Source organism: Anomaloglossus baeobatrachus, chromosome 8 (assembly GCF_048569485.1).
Source record: "Anomaloglossus baeobatrachus isolate aAnoBae1 chromosome 8, aAnoBae1.hap1, whole genome shotgun sequence".
Classification (NCBI taxonomy): Eukaryota; Metazoa; Chordata; class Amphibia; order Anura; family Aromobatidae; genus Anomaloglossus; species Anomaloglossus baeobatrachus.
In genome coordinates this window covers 261,176,200-261,192,254 of record NC_134360.1, presented here as the reverse complement: position 1 = coordinate 261,192,254, position 16,055 = coordinate 261,176,200, and the positions used below count along the sequence as shown (strand labels likewise).

The 16,055-nt window shown below is 45.1% G+C and overlaps 2 protein-coding genes across 4 annotated transcripts in view; one reads left to right on the top strand and one right to left on the bottom strand.

The window, feature by feature from the left end:
- NMNAT2 (nicotinamide nucleotide adenylyltransferase 2) overlaps positions 1–10,395 on the top strand; it is a 120,100-nt gene extending 109,705 nt beyond the window's left edge. For 2 of the 3 annotated variants that reach the window (XM_075320612.1, XM_075320611.1), the window contains 5 exons: positions 3,357–3,401; positions 3,502–3,578; positions 3,729–3,830; positions 5,458–5,525; positions 7,210–10,395. In XM_075320612.1, the coding sequence (XP_075176727.1) occupies positions 3,357–3,401; positions 3,502–3,578; positions 3,729–3,830; positions 5,458–5,525; positions 7,210–7,312 (395 nt within the window). In that variant the 3' untranslated portion in view covers positions 7,313–10,395. The remainder of the gene's footprint in view (positions 1–3,356; positions 3,402–3,501; positions 3,579–3,728; positions 3,831–5,457; positions 5,526–7,209) is intronic. The other variant, XR_012724979.1, reaches the window with a different exon arrangement.
- Positions 10,396–10,450: 55 nt separating this feature from the next.
- Positions 10,451–16,055, bottom strand: part of LAMC2 (laminin subunit gamma 2) — an 81,931-nt gene continuing 76,326 nt past the window's right edge. The window contains exons 22-23 of the mRNA XM_075320610.1: positions 15,064–15,163; positions 10,451–10,958 (exon numbers count right to left, since the gene is read on the bottom strand). Coding sequence (XP_075176725.1) covers positions 10,705–10,958; positions 15,064–15,163 — 354 coding nt within the window. The 3' untranslated portion in view covers positions 10,451–10,704. The remainder of the gene's footprint in view (positions 10,959–15,063; positions 15,164–16,055) is intronic.

Here is a 16,055-nt window from a genome sequence, read left to right as displayed (position 1 = left end):
ATGTTTGTGTATATGTGTATATACTGTATGTGTGTGTATATGTGTATATACTGTATGTGTGTGTATATGTGTGTGTATATACTGTATGTCTGTGTATATGTGTATATACTGTATGTTTGTGTATATGTGTATATACTGTATGTGTGTGTATGTGTATATACTGTATGTGTGTGTATATGTGTGTGTATATACTGTATGTGTGTGTATATGTGTATATACTGTATGTGTGTGTATATGTGTGTGTATATACTGTATGTGTGTATATGTGTATATACTGTATGTGTGTGTGTATATACTGTATGTGTGTGTATATACTGTATGTGTGTGTATATACTGTATGTGTGTGTATATGTGTATATACTGTATATGTGTGTGTATATACTGTATGTGTGTGTATATACTGTATGTGTGTGTATATACTGTATGTGTGTGTATATGTGTGTGTATATACTGTATGTTTGTGTATATGTGTATATACTGTATGTGTGTGTATATGTGTATATACTGTATATGTGTGTGTATATACTGTATGTGTGTGTATATACTGTATGTGTGTGTATATACTGTATGTGTGTGTATATGTGTGTGTATATACTGTATGTTTGTGTATATGTGTATATACTGTATGTTTGTGTATATGTGTATATACTGTATGTTTGTGTATATGTGTATATACTGTATGTGTGTGTATATGTGTATATACTGTATGTGTGTGTATATGTGTGTGTATATACTGTATGTCTGTGTATATACTGTATGTGTATATACTGTATGTTTGTGTATATGTGGAATTGTCACACTTTTATAAGGTTTTCTTCTGTGCGGTTGCTCTGTGCTGCCGTTATATTATGAGGCTGCTGAATCCAGGTCCCTCTACATCCAGAGTATAACAGTGAGTCCCGCTGCGGAGGACTCAATGTGCACACGTATTGCGCTGTCACCCATGGAATTCAATGGGCATCATGCAGTAACATCGCATTGTTCAGGACGATGCCCCATGTTGCAATATATTTAGTGCTGATATCATCTGTTATTTACAATAATGAGAGAACTTATCTGTGACAATTTCATTTTTATCAGATTTTGGTAAATCAGTGCTTCTACAGCAGATCTATCACTGAAAGGGTCTGTCCCCGAAAAATGTTATCCCTTATCTATTGGATAGGGGATAATTTGCTGATCACTCGGTAGTTGGACCCCCGACCATCCCATAATGGGGGCTTTAGAAGTCCAGGAACCGGGTTGTGCAGCCCCATCCAGAATTGAGCGGAGGTGTGCATCAGTGGCCTCTGCGCCGCTTTATTTTCTAAGAGCCCGATCTTGGGATTGCTGGGGGTCCCAGTGGTCAGATTCCAACTATCAGGAAGTAACCTCCTGTCTTAGGAATAGGGGGAACCTTTTTTGGGAGTGTTGGGGAAACCTGAACATGTTTGTGCAAATTCATTTCTTAATATGTCCTTGTGGAGGTCAGGAAGCCAGTATCCGTTATAGAGATGGGTTATATAACTAGTTACCTGCAACCACCACAGGAGGGCGCTGCTTGCTGTCTTATCATTGAGCTCAATTATAGCAGAATGCAAGTTAGCTCCATCCTCTGTGTCAAACTATCGCCCCATATCCCTTCTCCCCTACGCCTCAAAACTACTGGAACAGCATGTCCATCTTGAATTGTCCTCATACCTCTCCTCCTGCTCCCTCTTTGACCGGCTTCAATCTGGCTTCCGACCACATCATTCTACCGAAACTGCCCTAACCAAAGTCACCAATGATCTACTAACCGCCAAAGCCAAGCGACACTACTCTGTCCTCCTCCTCCTGGACCTGTCCTCTGCCTTCGACACAGTAGACCATTCCCTCCTACTACAGATTCTCTCATCTCTGGGCATCACAGACTTGGCCCTATCCTGGATCTCCTCATACCTAACCGACCGAACTTTCAGCGTCTCCCATTCTCACACCACTTCCTCATCTCGCCCCCTATCTGTCGGTGTCCCCCAAGGCTCAGTTCTTGGACCCCTGCTGTTCTCCATCTATACCTTCGGCTTGGGACAGCTCATAGAGTCCCACGGCTTCCAGTATCATCTCTATGCCGATGACACACAGATCTACCTCTCTGGACCTGACATTACCTCCCTACTAACCAAAATTCCACAATGTCTGTCTGCTATTTCATCCTTCTTCTCGGCGCGATTCCTAAAACTTAACATGGACAAAACAGAGTTTATTGTCTTTCCTCCTCCTCACTCATCTCCTCCAACAAGCCTTTCCATCACACTTGATGGTTGCTCACTCTCCCCAGTCTCACAAGCTCGTTGCCTTGGAGTGACCCTCGACTCTGCTCTATCCTTCAAGCCACACATCCAAGCCCTCTTCACCTCATGCCGATTACAACTCAAAAATATCTCCCGGATCCGTGCTTTTCTTAACCAAGAATCTGCAAAAACATTAGTGCATGCCCTCATCATCTCCCGCCTCGACTACTGCAACCTCCTGCTCTCTGGCCTCCCTTCCAACACTCTTGCACCCCTCCAATCTATCCTAAACTCTGCAGCCCGCTTAATCCACCTCTCCCCTCGCTACTCCCCAGCCTCGCCACTCTGCCAATCCCTTCACTGGCTTCCCATCGCCCAACGACTCCAGTTCAAAACATTAACCATGACATACAAAGCCATGCACAACCTGTCTCCTCCCTACATCTGTGACCTAGTCTCCCGGTACCTACCTGCACGCAACCTTAGATCCTCACAAGATCTCCTTCTCTGCTCCTCTCTTATCTCCTCTTCCCACAATCGTGTACAAGATTTCTCCCGTGCATCCCCCATACTCTGGAACGCTCTACCTCAGCACATCAGACTCTCCACGACCGTGGAAAGCTTCAAGAGGAACCTCAAGACCCACCTCTTCCAACAAGCCTACAACCTACAATAGCCTTCAGCCCAGTAGACCACTGCGCAACCAGCTCTGTCCTCACCTATTGTACCATCACCCATTCCCTGTAGACTGTGAGCCCTCGCGGGCAGGGTCCTCTCTCCTCCTATACCAGTCTGTCTTGTACTGTTAATGATTGTTGTACGTATACCCTCTTTCACTTGTAAAGCGCCATGGAATAAATGGCGCTATAATAATAAATAATAATAATAATAATAATAATAATAATAATAATCTAGTGGCGACTACAGGAATTGATAAATTTACCTTTTTAAAATAATTGTCTTTGCAGGGGATTTGATTAAGAAAAAAGGATTTTTAACCTGTTTAGATTAAGAAAAAATGGTTTTACAAGGACAAACACAAACGTTACAGTGTGCATCTGGTCACTAGTGACTGTGCTTACCTGGTTGTGTTTTATTTGACAGATGAGAATGCAAACTTGGGCACAGTTATGAGATATGAGGAGATCGGTAAGTGGCGCTGGTGGCCGGTGTTGTGGCTGCTCGTGTGGCCTCTGATACTTTTGGCTTTGGTCTTCTCTCTCACACACTTGCTATCCTTCCTACCCAGAGCTGCGGATCTTGCTCCTGTGTGGTAGTGACCTGCTTGAGTCATTTTGTATCCCCGGCCTCTGGAATGAGTCAGATGTGAGTATTGTTCCTTATGTCGTCCAGACCCCTTTCTTTTTCTTTCTCTGTCCTCGTATGGGTGATGTGTTGTTATTCGGGTGACTGGATAGTGATGGGATTGCGGATTTCTTGGTCCTCACTGTTTTGTGTATCTGAATCTCCCTGTAGATGGAGGTGATTGTCGGGGATTTTGGCATGGTGGTTGTGCCACGTGATGGGACAGACACCGAGCAAATCATGAATCACTCATCGGTCCTCCGCAAATACAAGGTGTGTCCTGCTCTTATCTAGAGACTTTCTTATTGACTGCGCAAGAGTCATCGAGGAACAAGAAATGTTATTTTACTCATTGTCATTTCTGAAAATTGAGACTGTAGGAACAACTCGTTAAAGAGTAACCGCTGCGTTAATATTTATTTCATAAATGAGTAGTACACAGGGAAATAATACACTTCACAAGATATATTCTCAGACTAATCTGCTTCCTTCTCTTCCTGGACTGATCTGCACTTTCAATTCAGGGGTAAAATGTATTCAGGGACACAGGTTTACCCAGTACTGAAAATGGAGATGATAGTTAGTGCTTTTAAGATTCTATGGAGAAGAGAGGAGCTAGAGATAGACACATTCTGCTGCAAGTTCTAAAACAACAGCTACAGTTCTCCATAGAACTTTATGAGCACCAACTGTCATCTTCTAGCTCAATAATGGGAGAATCTGTATTCAGTGAAGACAGATTTTCTGTCACGGCCAAGGATAGGAGCTACATTATACCAGCCGTATAGTCCAATACCAAGGGAAGGGGAAAGGAATGCCCTATTGCTAGAGAAAGGAGGAAGTGGGGGACAACAACCTGCAGCTCACCCTCACCAACCCTATACAGATTCTGCACCTGTCGCCAAACAGGATTGTCTCACCCTAGGGAAACCCTGATCTTGACCCTAAGTAAGGATGGTGGGTATGAGCGCTTGTCAACACCACTAACACTAAAGGGAGATAAAAGGAAACAATATGAGGGAAACACAAATGCTACCACCTGAGCCCAGATAGATAGCAAAAGTCAAACACTTATCTGAGGAGCAGCTACCATAGAAGTCTCTGGTACAACAAGACGAAACGACCACTGCAGATCACATCCAGGAACAACTGTAAACCGCACCCAAAGCACCCCAGGGTGAGGTTAATAAAGGAAGTCAGAGGCTGGCAACTGGGAGGAAAGACTGACAGTTTCCCAGGGTCATAGAGTCCTCAGCTGCAGAGACAAGGAAATATCAGATAACACGTGCTGCCAATCTCTGGGATTTCCTAACACTCGCCGCCACAGGATTGTCAACTGGCCGTGACACCTCCGTGACAGGCAGTGACACATCCGTGACATTTTCCCCCCAAAATTGAGCATTTTGAGAGTGAATGATCAGTACAGGAGGAGAAAGAAGCAGATTTGTTTTCATAAGATATATTACAAAGTTTCTTATTTTAATGTGTAATATTGATTTATGGAAAAACAATCAATAAATAAAACAATGGTTATTCTATGAGAAGGTTTTGTGCTGGAGCACGATGCCCAAAATCTGTTACCAATTCATTGTGTTCATTCAGTAAATTAGAATGAATTAGTTCGGTGTAAAATTGCTAAAAGTGGCAACATTTTAGTACATCTTTGAATTGCTCAGAAATTTGGATATTTCAAGGAGGTTTTTTTTTTGCCAGAAAAGTAGGAAAAGCTCCTTGATGAATTCGGCACGTTTTGGGAGCAGTGGAGCAGCCATGATAGCGCTATTGTGGTGAACAGGTGTCACCTACCGGCGGTGCTGCGGGAACATAGTATCTTTGTATAGAGGATTACTTTCCATTGGAATAAAATTGCAGAATTTAACCCATTAAACGTCCCTTACAGAACAACATCCTTGTGGTTAAAGATGACACCAACCATCCCATGTCCCATGTGAGCTCCACCAAGAGCAGGTAATATTGCACCTTTAGTGGCCTCTTTCCACAAATAGATATTGGATTTATGTCAGTAAGTGATGATTATCGGTCTGAATATCAGCAGGACTTGCGCGGGTGAGCGGGACGCTTTGCTATAACGCCTATCCTATTTAGTCTCCTCCTGTTACGCTGGTGACTGGGATGTGACTAGATAGGGACCCCTGAGCTGGCCCTCAGACTAGATAGCGCCCTGAGCTGACCCTCAACCCAGAGGTACATTCGATAGCAGTAGTGTGGCTAGCTTCACGCACCAGGGCCAAATGCAATTGCCACCTTAGCACCTCCTATAGTTTTGCGCCAAGCTATAAGTAGCTGTCACGAGGTATGTAATGACGGGACAGTGGCCCCTAGGCTGGCCCTCAGACTAGAGTCCCTGCGCTGTCCCTTATCTCAAAGGTAGGGTTGATGGTAACCAGGTCCGATCGTGACCCTAACTCCTGTCCGGGCCCTTATCTTACTCCCCGTCTCCCACACCCTCGGGCCGGGCAACACAAAGACAAAACCCCACAAAACGACACAGGAGAGACAACATGTGTACTGGGAAACAACGAAAAAAGGGGGGAGGTAACACACAACAGGGGGACGCTCACACCACTCAGACGTGCAGCACGGATCACCATACATAGGAGAATCACCAAGACCGGGAATCACAGGAGCGAAAGCTGAAGCTATCATCGGCACATACAGGAAGGAAGCCGTGCGGAGACCGCTGCATAAAGCAGTTAGCAACCTGAGCTCTTAGGGGTGCTTCACACATAGCGACAGCGACATCGCTGTTACGTCACCCTTTTCTGTGACATGACAGCGACCTTGTAAGTCGCTGTTATGATCGCTGCTTAGCTGTCAAACACAGCGACGCAGCAGCGATCATAACGTCGCTACATGTGCAGAGAGCAGGGAGCCGCGCACACTGCTTAGCGCTGGCTCCTTGCTCTCCTAGCTACAGTACACATCGGGTTAATTAACCCGATGTGTAATGCAGCTACATGTGCAGAGAGCAGGAGCCGGCAGCACAGGCAGCGTGAGAGCTGCGGAGGCTGGTAACTAAGGTAAATATCGGGTAACCACCTTGGTTACCCGATGTTTACCCTGGTTACAGCTTACCGCAGCTGCCAGACGCCGGCTCCTGCTCCCTGCTCGCTTCATTTGTCGCTCTCTCGCTGTCACACACAGCGATCTGTCTGTCACAGTGGGAGAGCGCCTTTGAAGAAAATGAACCAGGGCTGTGTGTAACGAGCAGCGATCTCGCAGCAGGGGCCAGATCCAGTGTCACACACAGCGAGATCGCTAATGAGGTCACTGTTGCATCACCAAAACCGTGCCGTAGCAGCGATTTCGGTAACGATCTCGCTATTTGTGAAGCACCCCTTAGGTCCTGCTCACCAGTCTACAGGAATTAACTCCTGCAGAGCTGAAGACCAGTGAATATGAATCAGCCGACACCCGGCTCTGGCTGGACAATACAGAAGCCTCAGGTGCTTCTCACACACTGTGGTGTGAACAGAGTCCGATAACGCCGTGCCAGCAGGTGTGTGCAGAGCCGAATATCGCATGGCAGTAGCCAACTACCTGAAAATTTGGTACCTAAGGCTGAGATGCAGTTTCCGGGTCTAGAGGTTGCATTTATAATCTTGTCGATGTCCATTTTTGTCTCCTCCAGGTTGGCCCTGCAGCACGGGGATGGACATGTGGTGGATTACTTGGTGCAGCCTGTCATTGACTATGTACTGAAAAGTCAGCTTTATATCAATACATCGGGGTGACCGTGCCCGTTCCTGCTGTAGACGTAGCCTTGTGCTCACCTTGGTCATCACAATCCAATGTGTTATTATTCACCACAGTCTCCTCACGGATCATACCTCTCTTACCCCGCTCATTCCTGTCCTCCTCACCTCTAAGCCTTACTCATTCACTTCTTACCACTCCAAAGCCCGAGGTGAGGGAGCACTCGCTGTGCATCTGATGGGAGCGCTGGGGCAGTGTTATTCCGGTGTGTAAACCATTCTGTATATGCTATGGGAAGGGTGGGCTATATAATATTACCCATCCAGTGCCCGGCACAACATGCAACGCTGGGTGGGCATATATTTATTCCCCTGATCGGCAGGATTTTGAGGGTGGGAGTTTAAGAACCAGTCATTTATTATTCTCTCCAAATTTTCTTTTAGTGGTAACTGGGAGTAAATCAGATTATTCCAGTCCTCTCTTTAGCATACGAGGACTGTGGATAGCAAGTGCAGGGGGTCCTTGCTGCATTCCCTCCATAAGCATTCTGCATGCAGCTAGCATGTTCTTCCTGTGCTTATAGCTCCATGGTGTTAGCATAACCCTTATTAACCCCCAGTCCAGGAGAAAATGGCAGATGACGCACTAAAAAGTACACAGATTAATTGCAAACTCATCCAGAACCTCGGATACAAGTTTTTTGACCCAGGATCCTTTACTAGAGTTACAGCTGTTTTGGAAGTACAGCTCAAAATGGTGTCGTAGACCCTATGTGTAGCCCACCTTTCCAAATGTTTTACTTTTAATACCTGCGCTACAAAAAATTGGGACTTGCGTGACTTCCTATTTGGTGGGGTAGTAGTTTTTAGGACATTTATGTACAATGCTGCACACCCATAAACCCTTATGTCCCGCTCCGATAAGATCTTTGTATAGGTCAGGGCTCACCCATGAGCTTATACCATTTACATTAGACTTTCTAAGAGAACTAACATTTTTTGGATGTTATAAAACATCTTAATTACTTAAACAACAACATAAAGCGTTAGTGCAGTAATTAGACATTGTAGGGTATCCTAAAACACAATATAAAACTATATTTGAAAGGGCTATGACTACTGTAGACTGTACATAACTCTAAAATCAGACCCAAAATATAAAAAGTGGTATCAACTGCGGCCAATATACCAAGATGGTCTGTGAAGTCAGCAGGGACCAAGGGCGGACATTGTCTACATGTACCCACCAAAGGACTGACGATGTGGGGAGCATCCAAGGGCGTAGGCTTTTCTTGACATAAGTGAGGAGATTATCTACATGATCCCACCAATGGACTGACGATACGAGGACCATCCCAGGGCGTAGGTTTTCCTTGACATGAATGTGGACATTTTCTACATGATCCCACCAATGGACTGACGATACGAGGACCATCCCAGGGCGTAGGTTTTTCTTGACATAAGTGCAGACATTGCATAGGTTTTTCTTGACATAATTGCAGAGATTATCCACATGATCCCACCAGTGGACTGACGATACAGAGACCATTCAAGGGCGTAGGCTTTTCTTGACATGAGTGTGGACATTTTCTACATAATCCCACTAATGGACTGACGATACGAGGACCATCCCAGGGCGTAGGTTTTTCTTGACATAAGTGCAGAGATTATCCACATGATCCCACCAATGGACTGTCGATACAGAGACCATTCAAGGGCGTAGGCTTTTCTTGACATGAGTGTGGACATTTTCTACATGATCCCACCAATGGACTGACGATACAGAGACCATCCCAGGGCGTAGGTTTTTCTTGACATAAGTGCAGAGATTATCCACATGATCCCACCAATGGACTGACGATACAGAGACCATCCCAGGGCGTAGGTTTTTCTTGACATGAATGTGGACATTTTCTACATGATCCCACCAATGGACTGACGATACGAGGACCATCCCAGGGTATAGGCCTTTCTTGACATGAATGTGGACAATGTCTACGTGATCCCACCAATGGACTGACGATACGAGGACCATCCCAGGGCGTAGGTTTTCCTTGACATGAATGTGGACATTTTCTACATGATCCCACCAATGGACTGACGATACGAGGACCATCCCAGGGCGTAGGTTTTTCTTGACATAAGTGCAGACATTGCATAGGTTTTTCTTGACATAATTGCAGAGATTATCCACATGATCCCACCAATGGACTGACGATACAGAGACCATTCAAGGGCGTAGGCTTTTCTTGACATGAGTGTGGACATTTTCTACATGATCCCACCAATGGACTGACGATACAGAGACCATCCCAGGGCGTAGGTTTTTCTTGACATAAGTGCAGACATTGCATAGGTTTTTCTTGACATAATTGCAGAGATTATCCACATGATCCCACCAATGGACTGACGATACAGAGACCATTCAAGGGCGTAGGCTTTTCTTGACATGAGTGTGGACATTTTCTACATGATCCCACTAATGGACTGACGATACGAGGACCATCCCAGGGCGTAGGTTTTTCTTGACATAAGTGCAGAGATTATCCACATGATCCCACCAATGAACTGACGATACGGAGACCATCCCAGGGCATAGGCTTTTCTTGACATAGGTCTTATATTTTAGCCAGCATGAATCATATCATAGAGCCTGAACCATATAGACATGCCTTGTATACATCAGTGCCCATCCCTCCTCATCATATGTTGGCTTGGCTTTCATTACGGCATGTAATGGATGAATTTCCTACAAAACGCAAATGGAGTACTGTTATTGAGGGCTCTAAAACGTTCAGATGCGGACTGTGGAATTGATGAAATCACTTGCCCTTGTGGTAACTGGACCCAAACCTGGTTTACTACTATCCCTTATTGGCCTCATTAACTTGTAGCCAATTTGAGGGACGTCAAATCAAAAGGAATAATCCAAAAAAAGTCTAGACTGAAGAACCAGAAGGGTTTTTTTTTTCTTTTAAATTGATGTAAATTGTGCAAAAAAATAAAATAAATGGGGAGTTTGTCTGATGTTTGGAGGGGTCGATCGCAGTTCTTTGACTCGTGTATGGTTCTGTTCATATTAATGTCGCTGTTTTACCAATAAAGATCTTGCTTTGCTAGAACGTGTGCGTTGTGATATCGACGACGGGAGGAAATGATCGAATAATTAAGGATCACATTTATTAATAAATAAATAGGGACAGTACAAAGCAGAATTACAATGGTGCAATGGACAAAGTTCAATGTTTCCGGTAGTTTTATATAAACGCGAGTCCTCTCTCTCAGCCATGTCCAAAACTGAATATATAAAAACCCCATCAATGAGTGATCGTGTACTTCAATACTGCAGCATATTGCACCCAGTATGGGTGGGGGGGCGACCATTGGGCTTATGGTGCCGATTTGATGAACCATCACAGTGCGCGGTGCTTTCAAGGTCTTTCAATGGCGGACGTACTGTAGCACCCTGGTGGTAGAGCTTTCCGTATATCACGAAGGTTTTGGATGTCAATGACAGCTTGTTGAATCTCTTTCTCTAAAATGAGAATTTCCTCTTTTTGATTTTTAGCTGCTAATTCCAGCACCTCCAAAGCGGGTCTGAGCTCCCCAGTGACCTTGGTGCGAGCGGTCTGCATACTGCGCTCTAACGCTCTCAGCCCTTCTTCACTGCCTTCTACCGGCCGATCTGCAAAAGAAAACCAGACGATTTAGAGACAAATGCAGAGAGGACAAGAAGAAGAGAGAGAAAGAATGAGTGAGAGTAGAGGAGAGATGGAGGAAATGAAGGAGCAAAAAGGAGAGAAAGAATTAGAGACCGATGGAGAGAAAGAGAGACGACAAGAGAGAGGATGTACGAGAAAGCGAGAAATAGAGAAAGAAGGAGAGAAAGAGGACACGAGAGAGGATCAAAGAGTGTAAAGGAGAGCAAGGAATAGAGAGAAGGAAAGATGGAGAGAATGAGAGACGACAAGAGAGTGGATGTAAGAGAGAGCGAAAAATAGAGAAAGAAGGAGAGAAAGAGGACATGAGAGAGGATCAAAGAGTGTAAAGGAGAGCAAGGAATAGAGAGAAGGAAAGATGGAGAGAATAAGAGACGACAAGAGGGTGGATGTAAGAGAAAGCGAGAAATAGAGAAAGAAGGAGAGAAAGAGGACATGAGAGAGGATCAAAGAGTGTAAAGGAGAGCAAGGAATAGAGAGAAGGAAAGATTGAGAGATGACAAGAGAGTGGATGTAAGAGAGAGCGAGAAATAGAGAAAGAAGGAGAGAAAGAGGACATGAGAGAGGATCAAAGAGTGTAAAGGAGAGCAAGGAATAGAGAGAAGGAAAGATGGAGAGATTGAGAGACGACAAGAGAGTGGATGTAAGAGAGAGCGAGAAATAGAGAAAGAAGGAGAGAAAGAGGACATGAGAGAGGATCAAAGAGTGTAAAGGAGAGCAAGGAATAGAGAGAAGGAAAGATTGAGAGATGACAAGAGAGTGGATGTAAGAGAAAGCGAGAAATAGAGAAAGAAGGAGAGAAAGAGGACATGAGAGAGGATCAAAGAGTGTAAAGGAGAGCAAGGAATAGAGAGAAGGAAAGATGGAAAGAATGAGAGACGACAAGAGGGTGGATGTAAGAGAGAGCGAGAAATAGAGAAAGAAGGAGAGAAAGAGGACACGAGAGAGGATCAAAGAGTGTAAAGGAGAGCAAGGAATAGAGAGAAGGAAAGATGGAGAGAATAAGAGACGACAAGAGGGTGGATGTAAGAGAAAGCGAGAAATAGAGAAAGAAGGAGAGAAAGAGGACATGAGAGAGGATCAAAGAGTGTAAAGGAGAGCAAGGAATAGAGAGAAGGAAAGATGGAGAGATTGAGAGACGACAAGAGAGTGGATGTAAGAGAGAGCGAGAAATAGAGAAAGAAGGAGAGAAAGAGGACATGAGAGAGGATCAAAGAGTGTAAAGGAGAGCAAGGAATAGAGAGAAGGAAAGATTGAGAGATGACAAGAGAGTGGATGTAAGAGAAAGCGAGAAATAGAGAAAGAAGGAGAGAAAGAGGACATGAGAGAGGATCAAAGAGTGTAAAGGAGAGCAAGGAATAGAGAGAAGGAAAGATGGAAAGAATGAGAGACGACAAGAGGGTGGATGTAAGAGAGAGCGAGAAATAGAGAAAGAAGGAGAGAAAGAGGACACGAGAGAGGATCAAAGAGTGTAAAGGAGAGCAAGGAATAGAGAGAAGGAAAGATGGAGAGATTGAGAGACGACAAGAGAGTGGATGTAAAAGAGAGCGAGAAATAGAGAAAGAAGGAGAGAAAGAGGACACGAGAGAGGATCAAAGAGTGTAAAGGAGAGCAAGGAATAGAGAGAAGGAAAGATGGAGAGATTGAGAGATGACAAGAGAGTGGATGTAAGAGAGAGCGAGAAATAGAGAAAGAAGGAGAGAAAGAGGACATGAGAGAGGATCAAAGAGTGTAAAGGAGAGCAAGGAATAGAGAGAAGGAAAGATTGAGAGATGACAAGAGAGTGGATGTAAGAGAGAGCGAGAAATAGAGAAAGAAGGAGAGAAAGAGGACATGAGAGAGGATCAAAGAGTGTAAAGGAGAGCAAGGAATAGAGAGAAGGAAAGATGGAAAGAATGAGAGCGAAGGAGTGAGAGGATGTAAGAGAGAGCGAGAAATAGAGAAAGAAGGAGAGAAAGAGGACACGAGAGAGGATCAACAAGTGTAAAGGAGAGCAAGGAATAGAGAGAAGGAAAGATGGAGAGAATGAGAGACGACAAGAGAGTGGATGTAAGAGAGAGCGAGAAATAGAGAAAGAAGGAGAGAAAGAGGACACGAGAGGATCAAAGAGTGTAAAGGAGAGCAAGGAACAGAGAGAAGGAAAAATGGAGAGATTGAGAGACGACAAGAGAGTGGAGGTAAGAGAGAGCGAGAAATAGAGAAAGAAGGAGAGAAAGAGGACATGAGAGAGGATCAAAGAGTGTAAAGGAGAGCAAGGAATAGAGAGAAGGAAAGATGGAGAGATTGAGAGACGACAAGAGAGTGGATGTAAGGTAGAGCGAGAAATAGAGAAAGAAGGAGAGAAAGAGGACATGAGAGAGGATCAACAAGTGTAAAGGAGAGCAAGGAATAGAGAGAAGGAAAGATGGAGAGAATAAGAGACGACAAGAGAGTGGATGTAAGGTAGAGCGAGAAATAGAGAAAGAAGGAGAGAAAGAGGACATGAGAGAGGATCAACAAGTGTAAAGGAGAGCAAGGAATAGAGAGAAGGAAAGATGGAAAGAATGAGAGCAAAGGAGTGAGAGGATATAAAAGAGAACAAAAGAGTGTAAAGTAGAGCGAGAAATAGGGACAAAGAAAAAATTAAAGTCTGTCAAGGAGAGAGAAAGAAATAGATACAAAAGGAGAGATGGAGGGAATGACAGCGAAGGAGTGAGAGGGTATAAAAGAACAAAAGAATGTAAAGTAGAGAGAGAATAAAGGTGAGGGAGCGAAATAGAAACAGAACGAGAGATGGAGGGTATTAGCGAGAGGATATAAAAGAGAACAAAAGAGTGTAAAGCAGAGAGAATTAGGGACAAATGAGGAAACAAAGAATGAAAGAGTGCAAAAAAGAGCGAGAGAGAAATAAAAGACAGGAGAGATGGAAAGAATGGCAGTGAAGGAGTGAGGATATAAAGGAGAACAAAAGAGTTTAGTACGCAAAAGAGAACAAAAGCAAAAAGAGAGAATAACTAGTGAAGCAAAGGAGTGTGAGGATGTGTCCTGTGTCAGGCCCTGCGTGAGGATGTGTACTGTGTCTGTGTGAGGCCCTGTGCCTGTGTGAGGATGATGTGTCCTGTGTCTGTGTGAGGCCCTGCGCCTGTGTGAGGATGTGTACTGTGGCTGTGTCAGGCCCTGCGCCTGTGTGAGGATGATGTGTCCTGTGTCTGTGTGAGGCCCTGCGCCTGTGTGAGGATGTGTACTGTGGCTGTGTCAGGCCCTGCATCTGTGTGAGGTCCTGCGCTGTGTGAGGATGTGTACTGTGGCTGTGTCAGGCCTGTACCTGTGTGAGGATGTGTACTGTGGCTGTGTCAGGCCCTGCGCCTGTGTGAGGATGTGTACTGTCTGTGTGAGGTCCTGCGCCTGTGTGAGGATGTGTACTGTGGCTGTGTCAGGCCCTGCGTCTGTGTGAGGATGTGTACTGTGTCTGTGTGAGGCCCTGCGCCTGTGTGAGGATGTGTACTGTCTGTGTGAGGTCCTGCGCCTGTGTGAGGATGTGTACTGTGGCTGTGTCAGGCCCTGCGTCTGTGTGAGGATGTGTACTGTGGCTGTGTCAGGCCCTGCGTCTGTGTGAGGTCCTGCGCTGTGTGGGGACGTGTACTGTGGCTGTGTCAGGCCCTGCGTCTGTGTGAGGATGTGTACTGTGGTTGTGTCAGGTCCTGCGCCTGTGTGAAGGACATCTGTGGCCTCTACTTTTGCGCCTTTGTCCTTTACACATTAGTAATTTCCAGCTGTTAAACAGATACAACAGGCAGTAGAGTAAGATATAAGTATATGAAGGTGTAAGGCGGTGGGTTCACAATCGTTCTTATGTGGAAAACATTAATGAGGCAGACATCATAAAAGAGCAACTGGCCACAAAGGCTAACCCGTCTCTCCAGGCAGGCTTTACCTTATTCCTTCCCTGACATCTGATTTATAGAGACAAAGATCTCTGAAGACTATGAAGGCTCAGCTGGAGCGGAATTACTAAAAGCTGCAGTAATGTAGTCAGTGCATGATGCCAGGAGAACCGGCACCTCCTGAAGATGAATGATGGCCGCCTCTTACCCAGTAGCCTCAGTACACCATCAAGGGCATTCAGCGTCTCTGTTACAGCGTCCAGGCTGCCGCTCGCTCTGGCCTCGGCTTCCAGAGCACTAAAAGCAATCTAAAGGAGGACAAAGAAAATGACAAAATGAGTCTAGATCTCTCCAGAAGTGTCATAACTCAGACATAAGCTTTCTATATTACATACGGAATGACTTAACAGTAGAGATGAAAGTGAGCTGGGAGATAGCTATAGGCAATTTGGATGTTTATATAGCTTGGGTGCAATACCACATGCAACCTGAAGACAGGTGTGGTGCTGTGTTGGGGGAGAAAGTATTTTCTAAATGAGCCCAATCACATTTCAAGCAGACCGGCTCCGTTACACACACAGAGGGAAAGAACGGTCCGTCTATGTGAGCGGGGGTGAAAACTGTGGAAAAAGAAAGCGCAATAGGGTCTTACCCCAATATATATAGGGTGAAGCAAAGAATAATCCTACTCACCAATTCGGGTTGTGACAGTCACAACACCTATAGCAGCATGTAACACCAAGTCCCGGCAGCGGTCCCCAAGAGGCAGATAACAGAGAGTAGTAGAGCATGGGTTTCACAGCCGCGCCAAAAGACTACTGGATTCTTCTCAGATTAATGTTTCTTTTATTTCATAACAGGTCAAGTCTACGCGTTTCAGGAGAACACAGCTCCCTTCTTCAGGACAAACCAGCAAAGAATCATCAAAGAGATTTGAGAGCGGGGGAGGAGAAGCCACTGGCGACCGGTCTCTTGGATTAGACATTTTAGTTGCATCGTCCCAGGACACCAGTTTAAAGTATGTCTCCCTGCACCGCCTCGATGTACCTGGCTGCGGACCTGATTCACGCTGCCTGTAGGTCGGACATTATGAATCAGCTAATACATTTCGCACATGAAGAGTGTAGGAGGGAGACCCGAGCCCTGCAAACCCTCCCTGAAGACCCCGGCTGTTTTATTATATATGTCTATTTATTGAAT